Source organism: Nannospalax galili, unplaced genomic scaffold, assembly GCF_000622305.1.
Source record: "Nannospalax galili isolate Female #2095 unplaced genomic scaffold, S.galili_v1.0 scaffold5, whole genome shotgun sequence".
Taxonomy (NCBI): Eukaryota; Metazoa; Chordata; class Mammalia; order Rodentia; family Spalacidae; genus Nannospalax; species Nannospalax galili.
The window spans coordinates 358,146-377,736 of NW_008353126.1; the positions used below are offsets into that span (position 1 = coordinate 358,146).

General features: G+C 36.7%; 1 protein-coding gene across 2 annotated transcripts in view; it reads right to left on the reverse strand.

The window, feature by feature from the left end:
* Cept1 (choline/ethanolamine phosphotransferase 1) overlaps positions 1–19,591 on the reverse strand; it is a 45,295-nt gene that overhangs the window by 15,934 nt on the left and 9,770 nt on the right. For both annotated transcript variants that reach the window (XM_008850343.3, XM_029554650.1), the window contains exons 2-4: positions 18,988–19,394; positions 9,572–9,719; positions 7,789–7,930 (exon numbers count right to left, since the gene is read on the reverse strand). In XM_008850343.3, the coding sequence (XP_008848565.1) occupies positions 7,789–7,930; positions 9,572–9,719; positions 18,988–19,394 (697 nt within the window). The remainder of the gene's footprint in view (positions 1–7,788; positions 7,931–9,571; positions 9,720–18,987; positions 19,395–19,591) is intronic.

The following is a 19,591-nucleotide window of genomic DNA, read 5'->3' on the forward strand; positions in this document are numbered from 1 at the left end:
TGAACTTCTCTCTGAAAGCCTCCATTTCAAGAGTGCTAGGATCATAGGCATGTGTCACCAGGCCTATTTATGGAGTATTAAAGATAGAACACAGGATGTTTCATGCATGCTAGGCAAGTATTATAGAAACTGAGTTACATCCATAGCACACTGGAAACTACTTTTTAAATGAATCTTTCTCCTCTAAAATCATAAGATAATCTATTTTCTTTCTAGCAGCCCCAATCGTACATTTACTCCTTCACTGCCCCAGACATTATACTTTTCCTACCTGTTACCTCAAAAAATTAGGTAGAAAAATGTGGAAATGAGAAGTGAGAAAGAAGAATACAATCAAGAGGGTTTGAAGCCATTCTGTCTCCAAACCAAATCAAACTGGCCCATCTTCTTGTCCTACTGCCTGATAAGCTCTACTCCAGAATCTTCTTTTCCCTCCTTCCCTAATTCCACACCAGCATCATAATTCTCAACTACAATGGATTAGTTTACTAATGGTTTAAAAAAGTAACATCCAGTTCAATCATTGTTTTTACTTGGTAAAGAACCCAAACTGCAATCTAATTTTTACACTAATACAAATATTTCTCTTAGAATAGCAATTTATAAAACTAAGTGGGCACTACTACGCGCCAAATGAATGAATCACTGCTGAGAAAACCTAACAGAGAGCTTCACACAGTGGTGGTGCCTATAATTCTAACATTTATAGGCTGAGACAGGGCAGTGAGTTCAAGACCAACCTAAGCTATACAGTGAGATCCTGTCAGAAACAATTACTACCAAAACACAGTTACAGATGAAAAATAGAAACTAAAAGGAAGATCTCTCATTTTTTGGTAATTTATATGATAAAGTTTTAAGCAAATAAAGAGATACAGATTGTACACAGATATAAAGATTGTAATCAATATAAAGTTTTTAATTCTTAAATAAAAGTGAACTAAACATTAAGAAACAAGATACAGGGCTAGAGAGGTGGCTCAGCAGCTAAGAGCACTGCTGCTCTTGCAGAGGATCTAGGTTTGGTTCCCAGCACCCATGTGGCAGCTCAATTCCTGTATCTCCAGTTCCAAGGAATCCGATGCCCTCTTCTGGCCTCTGTGGGCATCAGGCACACATGTGGTGTACATACATACATGTAGGCATTCACACATGCACATAAAAAAATTAAAAAATAAATATTTTTTAAAGTCATGTATGTATATGGGGGGTTGTATAGGAGAGCAAACATAGGAGTTTTTTGTTTGTTTGTTTGTTTTTAAAGACAGTGTTTCTTTGTAGCTATAGCAGGCTGAGAATTCACTATGTAGACCAGGCAGGGCTCAGTGTCATAGAGATCTAGCTGCTTCTGCCTCCCAAGTACTAGGATTAAAGGCATGCAACATGCCTAACTAAATCAAGGGTCTTGTACACAGTTGGCAAGTGCTTTACCACTAGTCACATCTCCAATGTCAATAATGGTCTTTATAAGGGCGTTTTCAAAAAGTTACTTTAGAAATTAGTTGGATAAGAAAATAAAGATTTGTCATACTACCAGTAAAATGCAGTTTAACTTTTTTTCATTTAACTATAGGAAAAAAATATACATTTATTTGTTTAAATAGATATAAACATTTTGTGGTATTATTTGTAGTTAAAGTAAATGCAAATTCTAGTGGTATAAACTGAACAGTGCAATAGAGGTACTGTGGAGATCAATAGTCTACTTAATTATAAGCAAGTACAATAGAAATAATACCCATAGATTTAATAGTCTGACTCTACAAGTAATGAGAACATGAGAGACAACCTAACATAAAACTCACTTGAAGACAGAGGTGAGGATGTAGTTCAAGAGAGCACCTGCCTAGGATGAGAAGGCTCAGGGTTCAATCCTGAGCTCCAAAACAAATAAATAAGCAAGCCAACAAATGAAAAAACACAAGAACTACTTGAATGAGATATACTGGCCTGAGCCAAGCATGGTAGAGCACACCTTTGATCCCAGCACTCCAGAGGCAGAGCCAGGCAGATCTATGTGACATCAAGGCCATCCTGCTCTACATGGTAAATTCCAGTTCAGCCTGGTCTACATAGTAAGTTCCAGGCCAGCTGGGGCTACAGGGAGATTGTCTCAAAAACCAAAAAAAAAAAAAACAAAAAACAACAAAAAACAACAAACAAACAAACCCCAAAACTCAGCAAACAAACAAACAAAAACCTCCCAACAAAAAGACATACTGGCCTGAGTTCTATAACAATTTCTTTCTTAGTTTATTTTTCCTTTGAAATAATAATTTAACAAATGTTCTGAAAGGTGTAGTGGCTTACTTATATAATTCCTAGACTTGGAGGCTGAGGCAGAAGGATGGTCATGAATTTAAGGCCTGCCTACACTACACAGTGAGTTCTAGAACAGCCTATAGAGTAAGACCCTATCTCAAACAAAATAGAGTTTTTACTTTACAGTATGGAAGATTTTTTCAAGGCTCATGTTTTGCCTAAGTATAGCTTAAATGATCTGTAAGCATTTCATTTATACAATGATTCTGCTGGGCATGGCAGTACATGCTTTTAATCCCAGCAACTGGGAAGCAGAGGCAGGTGGATCTCTATGAGTTCAAGATACAGCTTGGTGGTCTACATTACAAGTTCCAGGCTAGCTAGGACTACATGGTGAGACTCTGCCTCAAAATAATAAATATATTTCCAAACATACATCTATAGGGTATGAATCTAAAAACACCTAGATACAGAAGGCTTAAGACTTAAACACGGATGTAAGAACTCTTTGACTTAACCTTATCCACACTCATTTTAAAAATTATTTTAAAAATTACAAGTAAAGGTTTTATAATACTTTTTTAAAAAAATATTTTATTTTATGTGTATGAGTGTTATGCCTACATGTAGGTAAGTGTATCTGTGTCATGCAATGCCTGTGGAGGACAGAAGAGACCGTCGGATCCCCTGGAATTGGAGTTACAGACAGTTGTTAGTTGCCATGTGGATGCTGGAATTTGAACCCCGGTCTTCTGCAAGAACAGTCAGTGCTCTTAACTGCTGAGCCACCTCTCCAGTCCCAATACTTCTCTTTTTAAAAAAAAAAATAAATTTTACCCTTAACAGTTTTACAAACTAATGGGGTGAGTCAGTTATTATGAAAACAATTATATGAATGAAACTAAGTTTTTTGATGTGATAAACAGAAAGGAATACAGTATTTTTCACAGCAAGTACAGAAGGAATTCCATTAGTTTTTAATACTTCTGTGGCATGTGGCACCATCTATGTCACTAGTTACTAGTTCTGTCAACTCTTAATACTTTCTTCTGCTGCTAACCCAATCCTTCTTCTATTAGGTTCTCTAATTTCATTCACCTCCCTCCCCAATCTTTCATATCTAGGGCAATAAAACTTGAAAGGGCTAAGCTAGGCCTGCTAGATTCCTAGTGAACAGCCCTGGCTCATTGTGAGACAGGGGTCTGTCCAGATATGATAGGCACTTGGAAAGCATTTTTAGCTGTAATCACAGCACAAAATACAAAAAAGTATAGCTCATCATTTCAGAACTATGTATCCAAAGTGTATTTGCTTTCTCACAATGCTAGACTTTAAATGGAAAGTAATTATAGATGAATTAAAATCAGTTTTTTAAAAGGATTATTTATGTGTATGTGTACCCCCTTGTGTGTGTGTGCGTGCGTGTGTATGTGTGCGTGCATGCGTGCGTGCATATGTGTGTGTGTGTGTGTGTGTGTGTGTGTGTGTGTGTATGTATATGAGTGAAGATGCCTGCCTGTAGAGGCCAGAAGAAAGCACTGGATCCCCTGGAGCTGGAGAAACAGATGGGGTGCTGGGTCCTCTGAAAGAGAACAAGTATTCTTAACTGCTGAGCCATCTCTCCAACCCTGATGAAATTAAAATCTTACACTTATATTTGTTCAAGATACTATGAACAAACTTTTTTTTTGACACAGGTTTTCACCATGTAGCCCAGGCTGGCTTTGAATTTCCCTAGGTGCTAAGATTCCAGGCATGAACCATCATGGCCAGCTTCTGAAATTTCTTATTTGGTAAACAGCCTATTTTATAAGATTACTGGAAGTATAAAAGTCTGAATTTATTATATGTAAAAAAGAAGCCTTCAGGAGTCTTTTTACTCATGTATAAATATTACACTAAAACAATTCAAATAAAAGTGTTATAAAAATAATATTCCTGGGGCTAGAGAGATGGCTCACTGGGCTGCTCTTGCAGAGGACCCAGGTTCGATTCCCAGCACCCACATGGTGGCTAACAACCATCTATAATCCAGTTCCAGGGGATCCAACACCCTCCTCTGACCTCTGCAGGCATTGCATGATACAAGAATACTTACAAACATGCAGGCAATACACTCATACACATAAAATAAAAAATAAAATATTTAAAAAAGAGTAATATTCCTCATGTTAAGGCTACATTCAATGTCCTTTATAATAGAGTAAAAAGAAGATATTTTTAAAATTCCATTACTTAAATTGCAGTTGAGAGCTGACCTTGCTCTTTGTTAAGTAAAAATTTTTTACTCTCTTCCATGTATATGAAATTACTTGTATTTAATCCTTATATTTAATCCATTATACATTTACTATATATGGTCTTAAAAATATGTGAAATTGAGTCCTATTTTGAAGACTTCTTTGGGGAGCTATTTATGTATTTATATTGCCAGTGTATTGATAATTTGAGAATTTCTTAAATACAAGTACTTACGACAGACTTCCTTGAATGTTGTAGCCTGTAGCTTGCTTTTAATTTAAAAAGAAAATTCAATGTTGCATCAGTGTAGACAAACAATTTCTCTTATAATAGTTGATTTGAATTTAGTTGTTAACTTTACATTGGCTTCAATACAACTAGAATTTTCATTTGATTAAATTAATTTTGTGGCAATACTGGGATTGAACTCAAAGCTTCAAGTATGTCAGGGAAGCATTCTACCACTTGGCTATATCCTCAGCCATAGGTTTGTAAATTTTTAAATAGCACTGTAGGAAGCACTTCAGTCTCAGCGGCAGCTTCCTCTTACCTAATCCTCTTACCTGCTACCCTACAGCATTTTCAGTCTCCTATCTTCAGCTATCTTCTCTACAAACCATTCCTGTTTTCTTTTTCTCTCAGGATCTTTAATCTGTTTTCCAATGATCTCTTCTGTATGATTAATTTTTTAAATTACCAAAATCAGCCTTTAGAGTCTATATTTTTTTCCTCTAACCAGTTCCTTTCTCCTTTTCCCATTTGCTAACCCTGTTTCTAACTCTACTATTAGAAACTACTATGGATGATTCATATTGCCTTCAATATACACTTTCTGTCCTCACTTTGAGTTCTGTAGCACTGAGCACTGTTCTTTCTTAAAAGTCATCCACCTTTCGGTTTTTCATTCCAATATGAACCCTCCTACTCTGGCTGTTCCACTTATTTTCATAGGCTTCTTTCAAAGCCTCCTCTGTTTTCTGCTATTCTTAGTCCAGCCAGATGCATACTATCCCTTGCATACATTTCCTGGGTAGAACTTTCCCCTTAAATAGGTTTTGTTGTTTTTTTTTTTTTCCCCCCTATAGTGTCTTTCTCTACTTTCCATTCAACCTGCCAAGAAAGGGAACCGCGGGAATCACTGTAGCACCCATCCTCATTCATTCCTTACTCCTAGAGATGATCTCCATAGTTTCTACTTCTGATGTTCCTCTCCAGCCTAACCCTTTCCCTACAAGAACACTGCCACTCTTGTTAGTGCAGGCTGCATCACTCTCATGTTAATGATGCTGAATCTTTCTAACTGGTCTCTCTGCTTCGGTCACAGCCTACATGAGTTTTATTTTCTATCACATTTCCAGATTGATTTTTCTAAAGATACTCCTGTCATTTCCCAGTTTCAGGTCTTGAAAAAGTTCCCAGCAGATCAGTATAAAAGCCCACATCTCTTGGAAAAGCTGAGAGGGTCCCTGATGTTCTGAATCTTTGCCAGTCTTATCTCCTGCTACTCTCCTAAAGGCACTGTATGATCCAACCATGCGGTACTACTTTATTTCCTTAGTTAATTCTCTCCTTCCTTCTGATCCATACCATATGGCTGGTGTGCAGTAGTTGAAAGAGGAAGAGAATACATTAGGACTGGTTGGTAACTAAGGTTAAAAATTAACTGAGATTCAAATACCCAGAATACCCCCACAAAACAAATGAAAAACAATAATAACAATAAAAAGCCTGTGAGATAACACGCAAGGAAACATCAATGTGAAATCTAGATACAATAAACTCTGCCATTTCTGAAGAGTCATATCACTAAAACTTAAAACTGAATTATCAAATTATCTTAGAACTTTATTTTAATTTTAACATTTTGTGGTTTTACTTAATGCAGGGAAAGACTATGAAGTATTACAAGATAAAAATATGAAAACTGAGAATAAAGCAAGTATACACATTCAATTACTGCTTTATTTACACTATAACTCCAGCATTTCCTGGCCATTTCATAAACAGTTGACGAAGGCACACATTTTTCATATGAACATTCATGTCTCTTTTGATCTCTAATAATGAAAGATGTCATCTTCAGATGGGCCTTACACATATTCTCTAAAGCCCTTTGTTTTGAATTGCTCCAAGAAATTTCTTTAGAAGAGCATGTAAATTATTACTCAGCTATTGTCATGAAGATATTTTATGTTCTATTTAAAAGTTTTAAAACTTTTATTATTGTGCATATGAGCTATGAGATACATATGTGTGTATATGAGCAAGTGTGTGTGCGTGTGTGCATGTGCCATTTACTAATTGAACTATCTCACTGGCTCTTAAGTTATATTTAAATAAGTTCAGCAAAAATCATCTGAGCTGAGCCTATAGTAAGCAATTGAATTTCTCAGTATTCTAGCCTTTCCAAGGCCTATTAAAACTATTCTTAAAAGGGATCTTAAAAAAAAAAACAAAAAAAAACCTATCATGGAATTGAATAGGTTATAATATTCTCTTGCCATCAGACATTTTTATTTGACAATTCATGAAAATAGTCTTTTTCAGTTTTTTAAATCTTTAAATCTTAAACCACGAAACATGAAGTTAAAAGTATTATAAATAGGGTCTGTGATAATTAAAAAACAGATGGTGAATATCATCTTTAATCACATTCCAAGACTAGTTACTCATTAATCATTATGGAAAAGTACTGGTCAACAGGTAGGAGCTTCCCATTTAGGTAAAAAAATATTTGAATTTCATTTTTTAATTCTCAGACTGTAGTAGTGTGCATATGTCAAATGAATTATTAAAAGTTTAGCATCAAATAATAAAAGCTAAATTATAATACTGCTTTCCATGTTACTTTAAAAATGCTGGTTGGGCGGTTGGAGAGATGGCTCAGTGGTTAAGAGTACTGGCTGCTCTTGCAGAGGACCTAGGTTCAATTCTCAGCACCCACATGGCACTAACAACTGTCTGTAACTCCAGTTCCAGGGAATTCAATACCCTCCTCTGACCTCCACTGGCACTGCATGAAATGGGCACACTTATATACATGTAGACAAAACACTCATACACATAAAATAAAAATAAGATATTTAAAAAAAATGCTGGTTGGGAGATTATGACAACTTATTTTCAAAAAGAATAAAAAAGAGACACATGATCAAAAGAAAATAATTTTAAGTAATTTAAAAAAAATTATTAAGCCAGTTTTGTGATCTGATCACTTAATACCTCTAAGCAACACTCTCCATATTTGAAAGCAAAAAAACAAAACCACTATTAAGCCTTACTTACATTCCAAACCGCAATGTTCCAGAAACGTATGTTTGCCAGTGTGCACAATAGAACATGAACGTTCCAGCAAAACAACAAAAAAACATCCAATCAGGATTTGTCCCAAGTTGTACTGCAATACAGGTTCCAAGAACCACGAAAACTGCAGGAGAAAATAATAAAAACCGAATAGCACCAATAACAAACATCAGTTGCGCTGGAAATGATGAGGTAAGTTGTGAATGCACAATCTGCTTGAGTTATGTAATACATTACTTTTCACACAAAAATGTCTTTTTCACTAAATCACTAAGTTGAAGCAAAGTTCTTCAAAGCAACTAAAATACTTGGGTATTTTTTGAGAATTTTCCTTACTTAGTAATAGTGGAAATAATAAGTAGTAAAAAAGTTACAGGGGCAGGATCTGCTAGGAAGCACATGCCTAAATCTCAGGACATGAGCGACTGAGGCAAGAGCCTAGAGAAGTAAGGCCAGCCTTAGCTGTATTGGAAGGGCCTATCTAAAACAAAACAGAAAACAAAAACAAAAACAAAAAACAGAAAACAAAAACAAGGGCCAGAGAGATGGCCAGAGGGTGTGATGCTCTTGCAGAGGACACAAGCTCAAGTCCCAGCACCCATACCGGGCAACACAACTGCCTCTAACTCCAGCTCCAGGGAATCCAACACCCTATTCTGGCCTCCACCTGTACACACACACACACACACACACACACACACACACACATAATTTAGGGTAAAAAAAAAAAAACTTCCACAAAAATAATTAAGGGCAGATAGCCAAAAAGAAAACAAAACAACCGACCCAAAGAATTTAAGCAGCCATCAAAAAGGGATCTACTTGCTTCAGAATGGAAAACTGCCTTTTCTTATTTAGCTTCTAGGTCACATAGAGGAAAAAGACTTCCAAGAAAGTTTGGACCTCACACAACAATGTAAAACTTACAACATGTTATAAAATACAGACTTATCACCTACATTTCAGCTATGTTAAACCAACCCATGCTAGCACTAATTTTTTTTCTAGTCTTTCTTTAAATTGTCCATGTTGTTTTGATATATATGAACATGGGAACATGGTTACAAAAACCTGAGTGAACCTACTCTTCACCTTCTATAGTCATATGGTTATCTTTTGTTCCATTTGTGGGAGGAACCCCTAAAATCTACCCTTAGGAAAATTTTCTTTGATAATAAGACAGTATCATTAGCTGCAGTCCTTATGCTGTATGCTACATTTCAGGACTCATTCACACCAATCTTTTTATCCAGATCCTTATTACATATTTATAATCCAAGCATATAATTTTAAACATTCACATTTAATATTAATTTAACTATAAAGACAATGGATTACTACTCACCCACTACTGAACTCATACCTACAAGATTTTTTGTAATGGCAATTATACTGTAAAATTTAAAAAAGAAAAGGCGCCTGGCTAGAGATGTAATTCAGTGGTAGAGGGCTTGCCTAGTCTAGCATATACAAGGCTCTGGGTTTGAATCCCAAGCACTGGGGGAAAAAAGAGAAAAGAAAAAGGAAAAAAAAAAAGCAGCTGAAATCAACTTAGATTTAAAAATAAGTATAAATAAACTTAGCTTCTAAATTTTCCAATAATGTCAATAATGAATGAATCACAACCAGAATCGGTCTTGAAAAATAGTAAAATTTAATACAAAATCATGTTTTGAAAACTAAATACATTTTTTATTTACCCCAACAGTTTATCACATTATTTTTTATCAGTTAATAATCATTAACATTAAAAAAGCAACAATACCTGTTGATAGTGAATCACAGCCATGATCAAAGAGTTCTCCCAAAGGAGAACTACTGTTGGTTCTTCTTGCCTGTTTCCCATCTATGGCATCCAAAGACTGGTAAATGAAAAGGCCACATGCACAAGCAATATATGCCCACAGAGGTGCCTGTGAAGGAAATAGCAAAGTAAGAGTGTTCAGATGTATCAGTTACTGTGTGTGGCGAACATATTTTTTAACTGAAGATATTTTATTTTCATTTTAATCTTATTTATTTAGTCATTTATTTATTGATTGTGTGTGTGTGTGTGTGTGTGTGTGTGTGTGTGCATATACACATGTGGAGGTCAAAGCTTCTTTCCTTCTACCACGTGGGCACCAGGGATCAAACAGGTCATCAGCTTTGGTGGCAAGTATGTTTACCTGCTGTGTCATCTTGCTAGCCTGTTTTATCTTCACTCTCTAGAGAAGTACACAGGGTTGAAAACTGTGGAAGGTATGACTAAAGTGTTAAACACTGAAGAACTTATTGAAGTAATTGGGATTGGTAGGAGAACTGAATTTCCTGTTTTTAAGGTTGCTCGAAAATCTTGCTTAACTACAATAGATTCTCTGTATTGCTGGGCTACATAACCAGGGATTCAATCTACCAAGTTCTAAACAGTGAGCTATAAAAACTGCATCTGGGTGCAGCGATTGCTCAGCTGCGAAGAGTGAATACTACTCTGGAAGAGGACCCAAATTCGATTCCCAGGAAGCATGTTGGGGGACTCACAAATGCCTGGAACCCCAGCTCTAGAGAGATAAGAGGTCTCAGACCTTGGTGAGCACCTGAACTAACTCCCCCCCGCCCACCACGCCACACAGAGTTTAAAAAAATAAAGTAAAATTTAAAAACTATACCTGTACCAAACATATACAAGCCTTTTATTTCCCTTAAATAATACCATGTACCAGCTATTTAAGCAGCGCTTACACTGTATTAGGTAATAAAAGTAATTTAGAGATGGTTTTATAGACTATGGAAGGGTATGCATGGGTTACATGCAAACACTAGACCATATGAGAGGAGGTACTTAAATAAACTGCAGGCCTCTATATCTTTGGGAAGATAAAGATAGAACCACCCCATGTTCCCAAGAGGCGACTGTACTTTGCAGGAATTTTACAGAAATTTCATGAAACTATCTTTTCTTCCCTAATTTCTTCCCAGTATTTAATAATCTTCTAGCCAGGCATGGTGGCATGAAGCTATAATTCAGCACTTGGGAGGTAGAGATGGGGATTGGGCATTCAAGGTCATCTTTGGCTACAGCTATTTCAAGGACAGCTTGGGCTACATGAGATCATGATTTTGTTGTCCTTGTTTTGAAATAGAGTCTCATATAGTCCAGCTGGTCCCAAATCTTTTATTTAGTCAAAGTTCTGTATTTATCTCCCAAATTCTGGGATTTCAGAACAAAAACATTCTTAATTGGTTTTACTTTGTGAGACAGGGTCTCATGTAGTCCAGGCTAGCCTCTCCATGTAATTGAGGGTGGCTTTGAATTCCTGATCCTCCTACACCTACCTCCTAAGTGCCAGTATTACAGAAATGTGCTGGCATATCTGGAAATCCTGCATATGCAAACAAATATAACTCCAAAGAACTAGTGTAGCTTTTCCCAAAGTGTATCAAAGAAATACTTAAACAACATTATGTATAGTTAGCTTTTTTCTTTTTTTTTCTTTTTTTTTTTTCTTTTTTTGTCTTTTGGAGACAGGATCTCCCTGTAGCCACAGCTGGCCTGGAACCTGCTATGGAATCAAGGCTGGCCTTGATCTCAGAGAGATATGTTCACCTCCTGCCTCCCAAGTGCTGGGGTAAAGGGCTAGTGACATCACATTCGGCTATTTAACACTCCTGTACTGCAGGATTTCCTCTAGATCCCAATGTGCCAAATGAATACTGTGAATGTCAAAAACAGTAAACAATATGCTGATATTTTCACATTTAATGAAACTTGAAATTTTTTTGCTTTATTTACTTTTTAAAAACTTTTTTATTTTATGAGTGTTCTGCCTTAAGTGCACCATCTGTGTTATGCAATGCTTGTGGAAACCAGAAGAGAGCACTGGATTCCCTGGAACTGGAGTTATAGATGGCTGTTAGCCACCAAATGGGTGCTAGGAACCAAACTGGGGGTCCTGTACAAGAGCAGCAGCCAGTGCTCTTGACCACTGAGTCATCTCTCCAGCCCCCACGCAAGTTATTTTTAGCACAGTTTTTCAAGGGTTCAAGGAACACCACTAGGAAAATGATTCTCTAGTATACACAAAGCTTTGAACATTATATTTCAAATATTTATAGTCATATTTGTTTTATAGTCATATTTTTAAGGAATAGTTTCTCTTTTCTTAGAAAATGAATATTTGAATTTAAATATTTATTTTAAAAGAGTTTATATTTGGCTTACACTTTATAGAAGAATATTTTGTATCTTTTTTAAAACACTATTTTCTTATGCCTAGACCATGAAAAAGTTTTATTATCACATGCTATTTTCTTAGATAGAAGTTGTCAGGTTATACTGAATCAATACTCAAGAGCTGTAAACTATTAAGTATATTCTATACTGGAAAGGAGTTTTCTTTGCTAGAGACCTGTTTATAATCCAGTCATTAAAAGGTAATGATCTTCTCTTAAATGCTCATTCCTGCTGGTGGGATTGCAAATTTGTACAACCACTAGGCAAATCAGTGTGGAGAACACTTAAAAAACTAAAAATAGGCCAGACTGCCTTTAATCCCAGCACTTGAGAGGCAGAGGAAGGCAGATCTCTGTGAGTTTGAGGCCAGTCTGATGATCTACATAGCAAGTTCCAGGCCAGCTGGGGCTGCAGGGAAACCCTGCCTCAAAAAGACAAAAAAAAAAAAAAAAAAAAAAACCCCAAAAAAAAAAAAAAAAAAAAAAAAAAATTGAAATAATTCCATGCATTCTACCAAACCACAATGTAACTCCTTGGCATATACCCAAATGACTCGTCCTACTGCAAAGATACTTGCATAGCCATGTTTGTTGCTGCTCTTTTCACAATAGCAAAGAAATGGAAGCAACTGAAATGTCCCTCAACTGATGAATGGATAATGAAATGTGGCATATTTACACAATGGAGTTCAACTCAGTACTATAAAGAAAGATGAAATCATGAAATCTGCAGGTAAATAGGTGGAAGTAAAAACTGTTATAGTAAGTGAAGTAACAGAGACTCAAAAAAACAAGCTATGTTATGGTCTCTTTCATTTGTGGATCTTAGCACCAAATCCTTACATGTGAATATATATCCTAATGTAACAGCAGGAACCAGGAAAATGAGAAGGAATCATAGAGGCTAAGGGAAAAGAGGTGTCAGAGACAGGAGGACAGTAGGAAACAGGTGTTAAAAAGGGAGAAATGGGGTATTAAACTGAGAAAGGAAGAGGAAGAGTTATAGAAGGAACTATGGGGGTAAAGGGGAAGAAGGAGCCCAAGAGACTGAAGAGGATGGGACAGGTGTTATCAATGGGGAGATGGGGGAAAATGGGGGTACTTTACCTAGGAAGGGACTAGGGAGGGTTAGACAGGAAGAAAGGGGAGGAAGAATTAATGCTTTTGCGTGGTGTGAAAAACTAGAGGGAAATGCCTACTGAAAAATACACATACAATCTGTACATGAGTGCATGTATATAGCTAAAGGCTATATAAGAAGAATATATAGTGCCAGATAGGATAAACTTCCTTTCAAGTTGTTGGCCAGGGTAGTCCAAGAAAATCCCAAAATAACACGGAATATTGTCACAGGCTTGATTTCCTCCCAGAACTTGAAGGTAAGAGCCTATTGCTGAAGACAGGCCATACTTTAAATGCAGGACTTAGAACAATAGAGCTGGAACTGACCTGGAAGCTTCCTTCTTAGAGACTAGCTCTCAGACTTTCAGAGGACACTATACAAGCTGCTAAGGGAGAAAAATCAATCAATGGTTCAACTCCAGCTTTAAAGTTGAATATCCACAAAAATAACCGTTACAGCAAACTATCTCTATTGGTGCAGCAGTAGCACTTTTATCTTGGGGTAGTCAACAGCTGTCTAATTGGACTTAAAGCCTGCTCAATGGGAGGGAACTCATGTGTGGTACTGTAAACACAGACAAATACACATGGCTGGAGAGGCCATAGATTCTAGAGAAAATTCTACATCTGTCAAATCCCTAGATAAACATAATTTCTTACTGCATACTAAATATGGATCCCTAAAATTATACACAAGTAAACCCATCACCACTCATCAAAGAAGTTTCTTTTTGCAACAGATGGAGACTATCACAGAGTTCTACAACTCAAATGCAGAGAATAAGTGTATGTGAGATGCCCAGTCCTAAGTGACACATCTACAATGCAACCTCTACACCTAAGGCTCAGGGAACACACTGAAACAGGAGGTAGAGAGAATACTAACCTATCTCTCAACTCTCATCAGCAAAACTTTCTCATGTAACAGACAGCAATTAACACAAGCCACAACTGACCAAAGTGTAGAGAATAAGAGACAGAAGAGTGCATGTCCCTGCATAGTACTCCTATATTAAAACTCATGCACTCAGGGCTCAGAGACCATTGTAAAAGAGGAGGCAAAAAGATTGTAAGAGCTAGGGGTGGTAGATGATAAGAAAACATTTTTTGAGGCTTCTGGAAATTTGTTCACATGATCTTACAGCAATGATGACAGCATGCACAAGACCTATGCAAACTCAAACCAGAGAAAAACCCAGCATAGAATTGCAGAAATGGACAAGAAGCCACAATCACAACTGAGGAACTATTGGCAACTAATAACTGCTGGATGAGTAAGAGCTGGTCTTCTTTAAGGGAGTAATACTAGATGGGCTGATGAAGCTCCAATGAATTAATTCACACTGAGAGACATCTGGGTACAGAAACTTGACTTGATAAGCCTTAACATATATGACAGAATTAATTTATATGCATACAAATATATTCAGAGCTGGTAGGAAAGGTTTTGTTTGCTAAAAGGATCCATCCAAAAACTATGAAACACTGTTGTCTGAAAGGGGGGACTGGGGAAAGGATATTAAAGGTAGGTGTCATGGTTAATCTTCATGGCCAACTTGACTGGATTCAATATCATCATGGAAACATCTCTGGGACTGTTTATGAGGGTGTTTCCAGAAAGATTAACTGAGGAGGGTAGAACCACCCTGAAGGTGAGTGGCCCCATCCCATGGGCTGGGGACCCAGACTGAAAAGGGAAAAGGCAGAAAGCCAGCTGACCTTCAGCACTCATCTCTAACTGTGCCTCATGTTCCTGCCACCACTGCCTTCCCTACAGCAAACTGAGTCAAATAAACCCTTCCTTAATTTGCTTTTGTCAGGTACTTTGTCAGAACAATGAGAAGAGTAATGCAAGAGATAAAAGAGGAGGAGCTTACTTTTTGTTTGAATTTTTCTATGTAATGTTTTTCCCTTTTCTTTTGAACTGTGCAGTGATACTGTGGATATGGTACTGTTAATTTTTTTCATTTTTCTATGCTAAAAAGTAACAAATTATTTTTAGTGAGTTTAATAAAGGAAAACACAAAACTTGAAAACAAAAATAAATGAGCACTGCAACAACAAAAAACTTATGATTATGTCATAAAAATTGTACTTAAATTCAACAAAACTTGCTGTTGCTGTTCCTGAGATGTTCTCATTCTATAGTCTGGGTTAGGCTGGAACTGATATCCTCCTGCCTCAGCCTCTCAAATGCTGGGCTTACAGGCAATCATCACCACATTCTGCACATCAGATGTTTGATTCTTTCTGTTTTCCTGCAGTTTTAGCATCTTAAAATAAAATCATTATTAATAAGACAGCTCAATTCTAGCTTTCATGTATATGGTAATATTTTCTTATCTGTCCTAGGTGGCAAGCATAATTGAAGCATCCTGACATACATAAAGCTGCAAGACAAAAATCTACATTAGTCTGTGGTACTTAAAACTTAAGTTAAAGCTGGGCATAGTGGCACACATCTATAATCTCAGCACTTGGGAAACACAGGCAGGGAGACTGAAAGTGCTCACCTTGGCGTATATAGCGAGTTTAGCCCAGAATACAAAGTGAGATGATGTCTCAAAATACAAAAAATATAAAGTTCTTGAAAAAAAGATTTTATTTTGGAGTCTTAAATTATGTGTATGTGTATGTGTATGTGTATGTGTATGTGTATGTGTATGTGTATGTGTATGTGTATGTGTATGTGTATGTGTATGTGTATGTGTATGTGTATGTGTATGTGTATGTGTATGTGTATGTGTATGTGTATGTGTATGTGTATGTGTATGTGTATGTGTATGTGTATGTGTATGTGTATGTGTATGTGTATGTGTATGTGTATGTGTATGTGTATGTGTATGTGTATGTGTATGTGTATGTGTATGTGTATGTGTATGTGTATGTGTATGTGTATGTGTATGTGTATGTGTATGTGTATGTGTATGTGTATGTGTATGTGTATGTGTATGTGTATGTGTATGTGTATGTGTATGTGTATGTGTATGTGTATGTGTATGTGTATGTGTATGTGTATGTGTATGTGTATGTGTATGTGTATGTGTATGTGTATGTGTATGTGTATGTGTATGTGTATGTGTATGTGTATGTGTGTGGGTATATGCATCTGAATGTTGCCCACAGGGGTGAGAAGAGTACACTGGATCCTGTTGAACAGGTGGTTTTAAGGCACGAGATGTGGGTGTTGGAAGTCTAACTCCGGACCTTTGGAATAGCAGTCAGTATGTAGTCTTAACTGCTGAGCTGACCTCTCCAGCCCCAAAATGTAAAATCAATACAACAGCAACACAAAGCCTGCCAAGTACGGTGGCATATGTCTATAATCACAGCTACAGAGCTCTGTTTCAAAAAAACAAAACCAGAAAGATTTAACAAAACAGATCTAAGCTACTAGCTAATAAAGTTTAAATATTTAGTAACAGACATATCAAAGAGATATTTCAGTATTCCGTGCACACAGAGGTGGACAGTTGTATCTGCAAATGTGAAAAGGATTAACTCATTTTCTTTACCTGTCTACCAGAAGTTTCCATTTCCTAAGCAAAACAAATCCACCTAAACCATTAGAATACAGAACTTCATTCAGCACAGCTGTGGTGCACACCTTTGATCCCAGCTCTCAGGAGACAGAAGTAGGCAGATCTCTGTAAGATCCAAGCCAGCCTGGTCTATATAGAGATCCAGGTCAGCTGGGGCTACAGGGAGATCCTATCTCAAAAAACAAAAAAAGGAAACAAATGCTGAACTTCCATGAGAGGTATTGGTATCATGAAATGATGATTTATTAAAAAAAAGTCAAAATATGGAAAGTTCCTAACATACGTGCACAAAACTTCATGATCACTACAGGTAAAAGGTTCCAAAGAATCAGAGACAATAAGGAATGGAGATTTTTCTTGTTGTTATATACTCATGAGGAATAAAAAATATATGGTTCTATATATTACATATCATAGAGGTAATCAGGAATGGGAGGGGCTGTAGGGAAGGTTATGTTTAATTCTTTTTTGAACAATGAAACAATAATCAGCTTCTATTTATTAAGCATTGTATGTTAGGCATCCTGAGTATATTTTCATTAATTCTCATAATACTGCAAAATAAGATTTAGAAAGATTAAATGCTACTTAGAGAATTTACACATCATACTGACAATCATAGAGATGATAGGATCTCATAGGAAAGACAGCCATATCCTATATTAATGTTTCCAGAGCTGAGCCTAACAAGAATTTCTACCATGCAGCTGCCCTCCAACTGCAGAGCATCGGTGATAAAGTCATTTTTCACCTTGATTCTTCCCCACGGCAATTCTGAAAAGTTCTTTGAATCAGAGCACTTCCTATTCTGGAAATTTCCCTAAAGGTTTAGCTACCTAGGATTACTCCAATAAATCCAAATCACTTGAGAACAATGGCCAAGAAAAGTATTATAGGGAGCCATGGTTACCCAGTATATGTCAGGGTGTTCAATAAATGATGATTAATGGGTGAATCACCGGTTAAACTTGCTCTCACTCCCGGATCGTCTTTCTAGATCTTGCTTAGGAGTATTAGAACACTTCCATTAGACTCAACCACCTCTGTGCTGTTCCTTATAAGGATATATAAGATAAAAATACATAAGGACAAAAATCTTCTGGAAGTAGGGGTCAGGGCTTCAAGTAACTCAAGGTAAAATAGCTCAAAGGACATGTGATGTCATTCAACAGTTATACTGGATTTTGTTGACGAGTCCTGACATACAGCAAGATACTTGAAAAAAGAAGTTGGTATATGCCTGCAATCCTAGGACAAGATAGGGGGAAGGTCTCAAGTTTGAGGACATCCTGGGCCAGATAGCAAGATGCTGTCTCCAAAAAATGAAAATTATGGGGCTGGAGAGATGGCTCAGCAGTTAAGAACACTGGCTGTTCTTTCAGAAGACCTAAGTTTGAATCCCAACACCCACATGACAGCTAACAACTGTCTGTTAACTCCAGTTCCAGAAGATTCGACAGTCTCTTCCGTCCTCCATTGGCATTGCACGACACGGGTGCACTTACCTCCACGCAGGCAATACACTCATACACATAAAATAAAAAAATATATATATAAAAAAAACAACAAAAAAGGAAAATTAGAAATATATTCATTTGCATAATAAAAGAGGAATAAAAATTAAAATAAAATAAAATTTGAGGTGGAGGAAAATCCTGAAAGATTAAAAAAAAATACATGTTTTGTAGCAACAGTGACTACTAGTCACTATTCTAAGAGATGAATGTGCAAACAAATGGCCAGCTTAAGCTTGCCTTACTGCAATGAAGCCCTCACTGGCCTCTGACAATGATCTTTCTTTCCCAGCTTTCCTAGTGCTGGATCACAGGTATTCCACACTATACCCACGTGAGAAAAATTTTTGATAAGCCTTGTTTGTAGTCATGTCATCTCAAATACCAAAGATTTTCTTTGATCATTTTAAACTTCACTAAGGCTTCATTCACCTATTTAAAAAAACAAAAAAAAAAACAAAAACAAAAAACGCTTTTTTTTTTTCTGATGGGTCTTTCCATATTGATTTGTTTTTTGTTCTGGGGAAAAAACAAAAAACTCTTTTAACTCTAGCTAACAGTTACCTAGTAAGATAAAAAAAAGTATAAGGTACACTTCCTTTTTCTGGTTTCTAATAAGCAATACAGTATATGTAGGATGCATTTATGCAATTTATTAGAATATGTAATGGGCTATGTAAAAACAGTTTACAGACAGCTGTGAGAATATTTTGACTTTATTTAAAATGACCCAAGAATCCCAATGTTTCTGGAATTAACAAATGTTGCTGCTGTTGAGAAATTCCTCTTACCTGCTCTGTAGCTGTAGGACAGTAGAAGACTAACAAAATAGTTGTACAGATGTTTATTGACAGTCCAATGATGGTGATGAGATTTGGGGCAATCCACGAGGGCACTCTTCTAACTAGCCACTCCCAATATCCCTGCATTAAAGGCTCAAGCAGGGACCGTCCGGCACTCTGATACCTGTGCTCTTCTAGTCGTTTCAGTTGGTGTCTTGACAATGGTGGTGTTGGTAACTGAAACAATTTATTTAATACACACCCTGTAGTACTCATGTGCCCGAAGCCCACAGGGGACTCCGGGTGAGACTCTCCACATCGTTTCCTTGTTGACCGATGCCCACTCATGGATCTTGGTTTTCTTTTACTTGGAGACAGCAGTTTATCTTGTTTTATAGCCTGTTGCGGCTGTTTGCCTGAAAAAAGAGATACATTTGTCAGTTGCTACCTATATATTACTAGCAGTATATTAAAAAAAAAAAAAATTATCAACCTGCTAAGAGAATAACTCCAAACAGGAATCAGATACGGGGAACTAAATTTGGTTCTAGCTCTTATTGAATGCATTCAAATTTACTTTTAAGTAAAAATTGTCATGTGACTTTAACCGTCA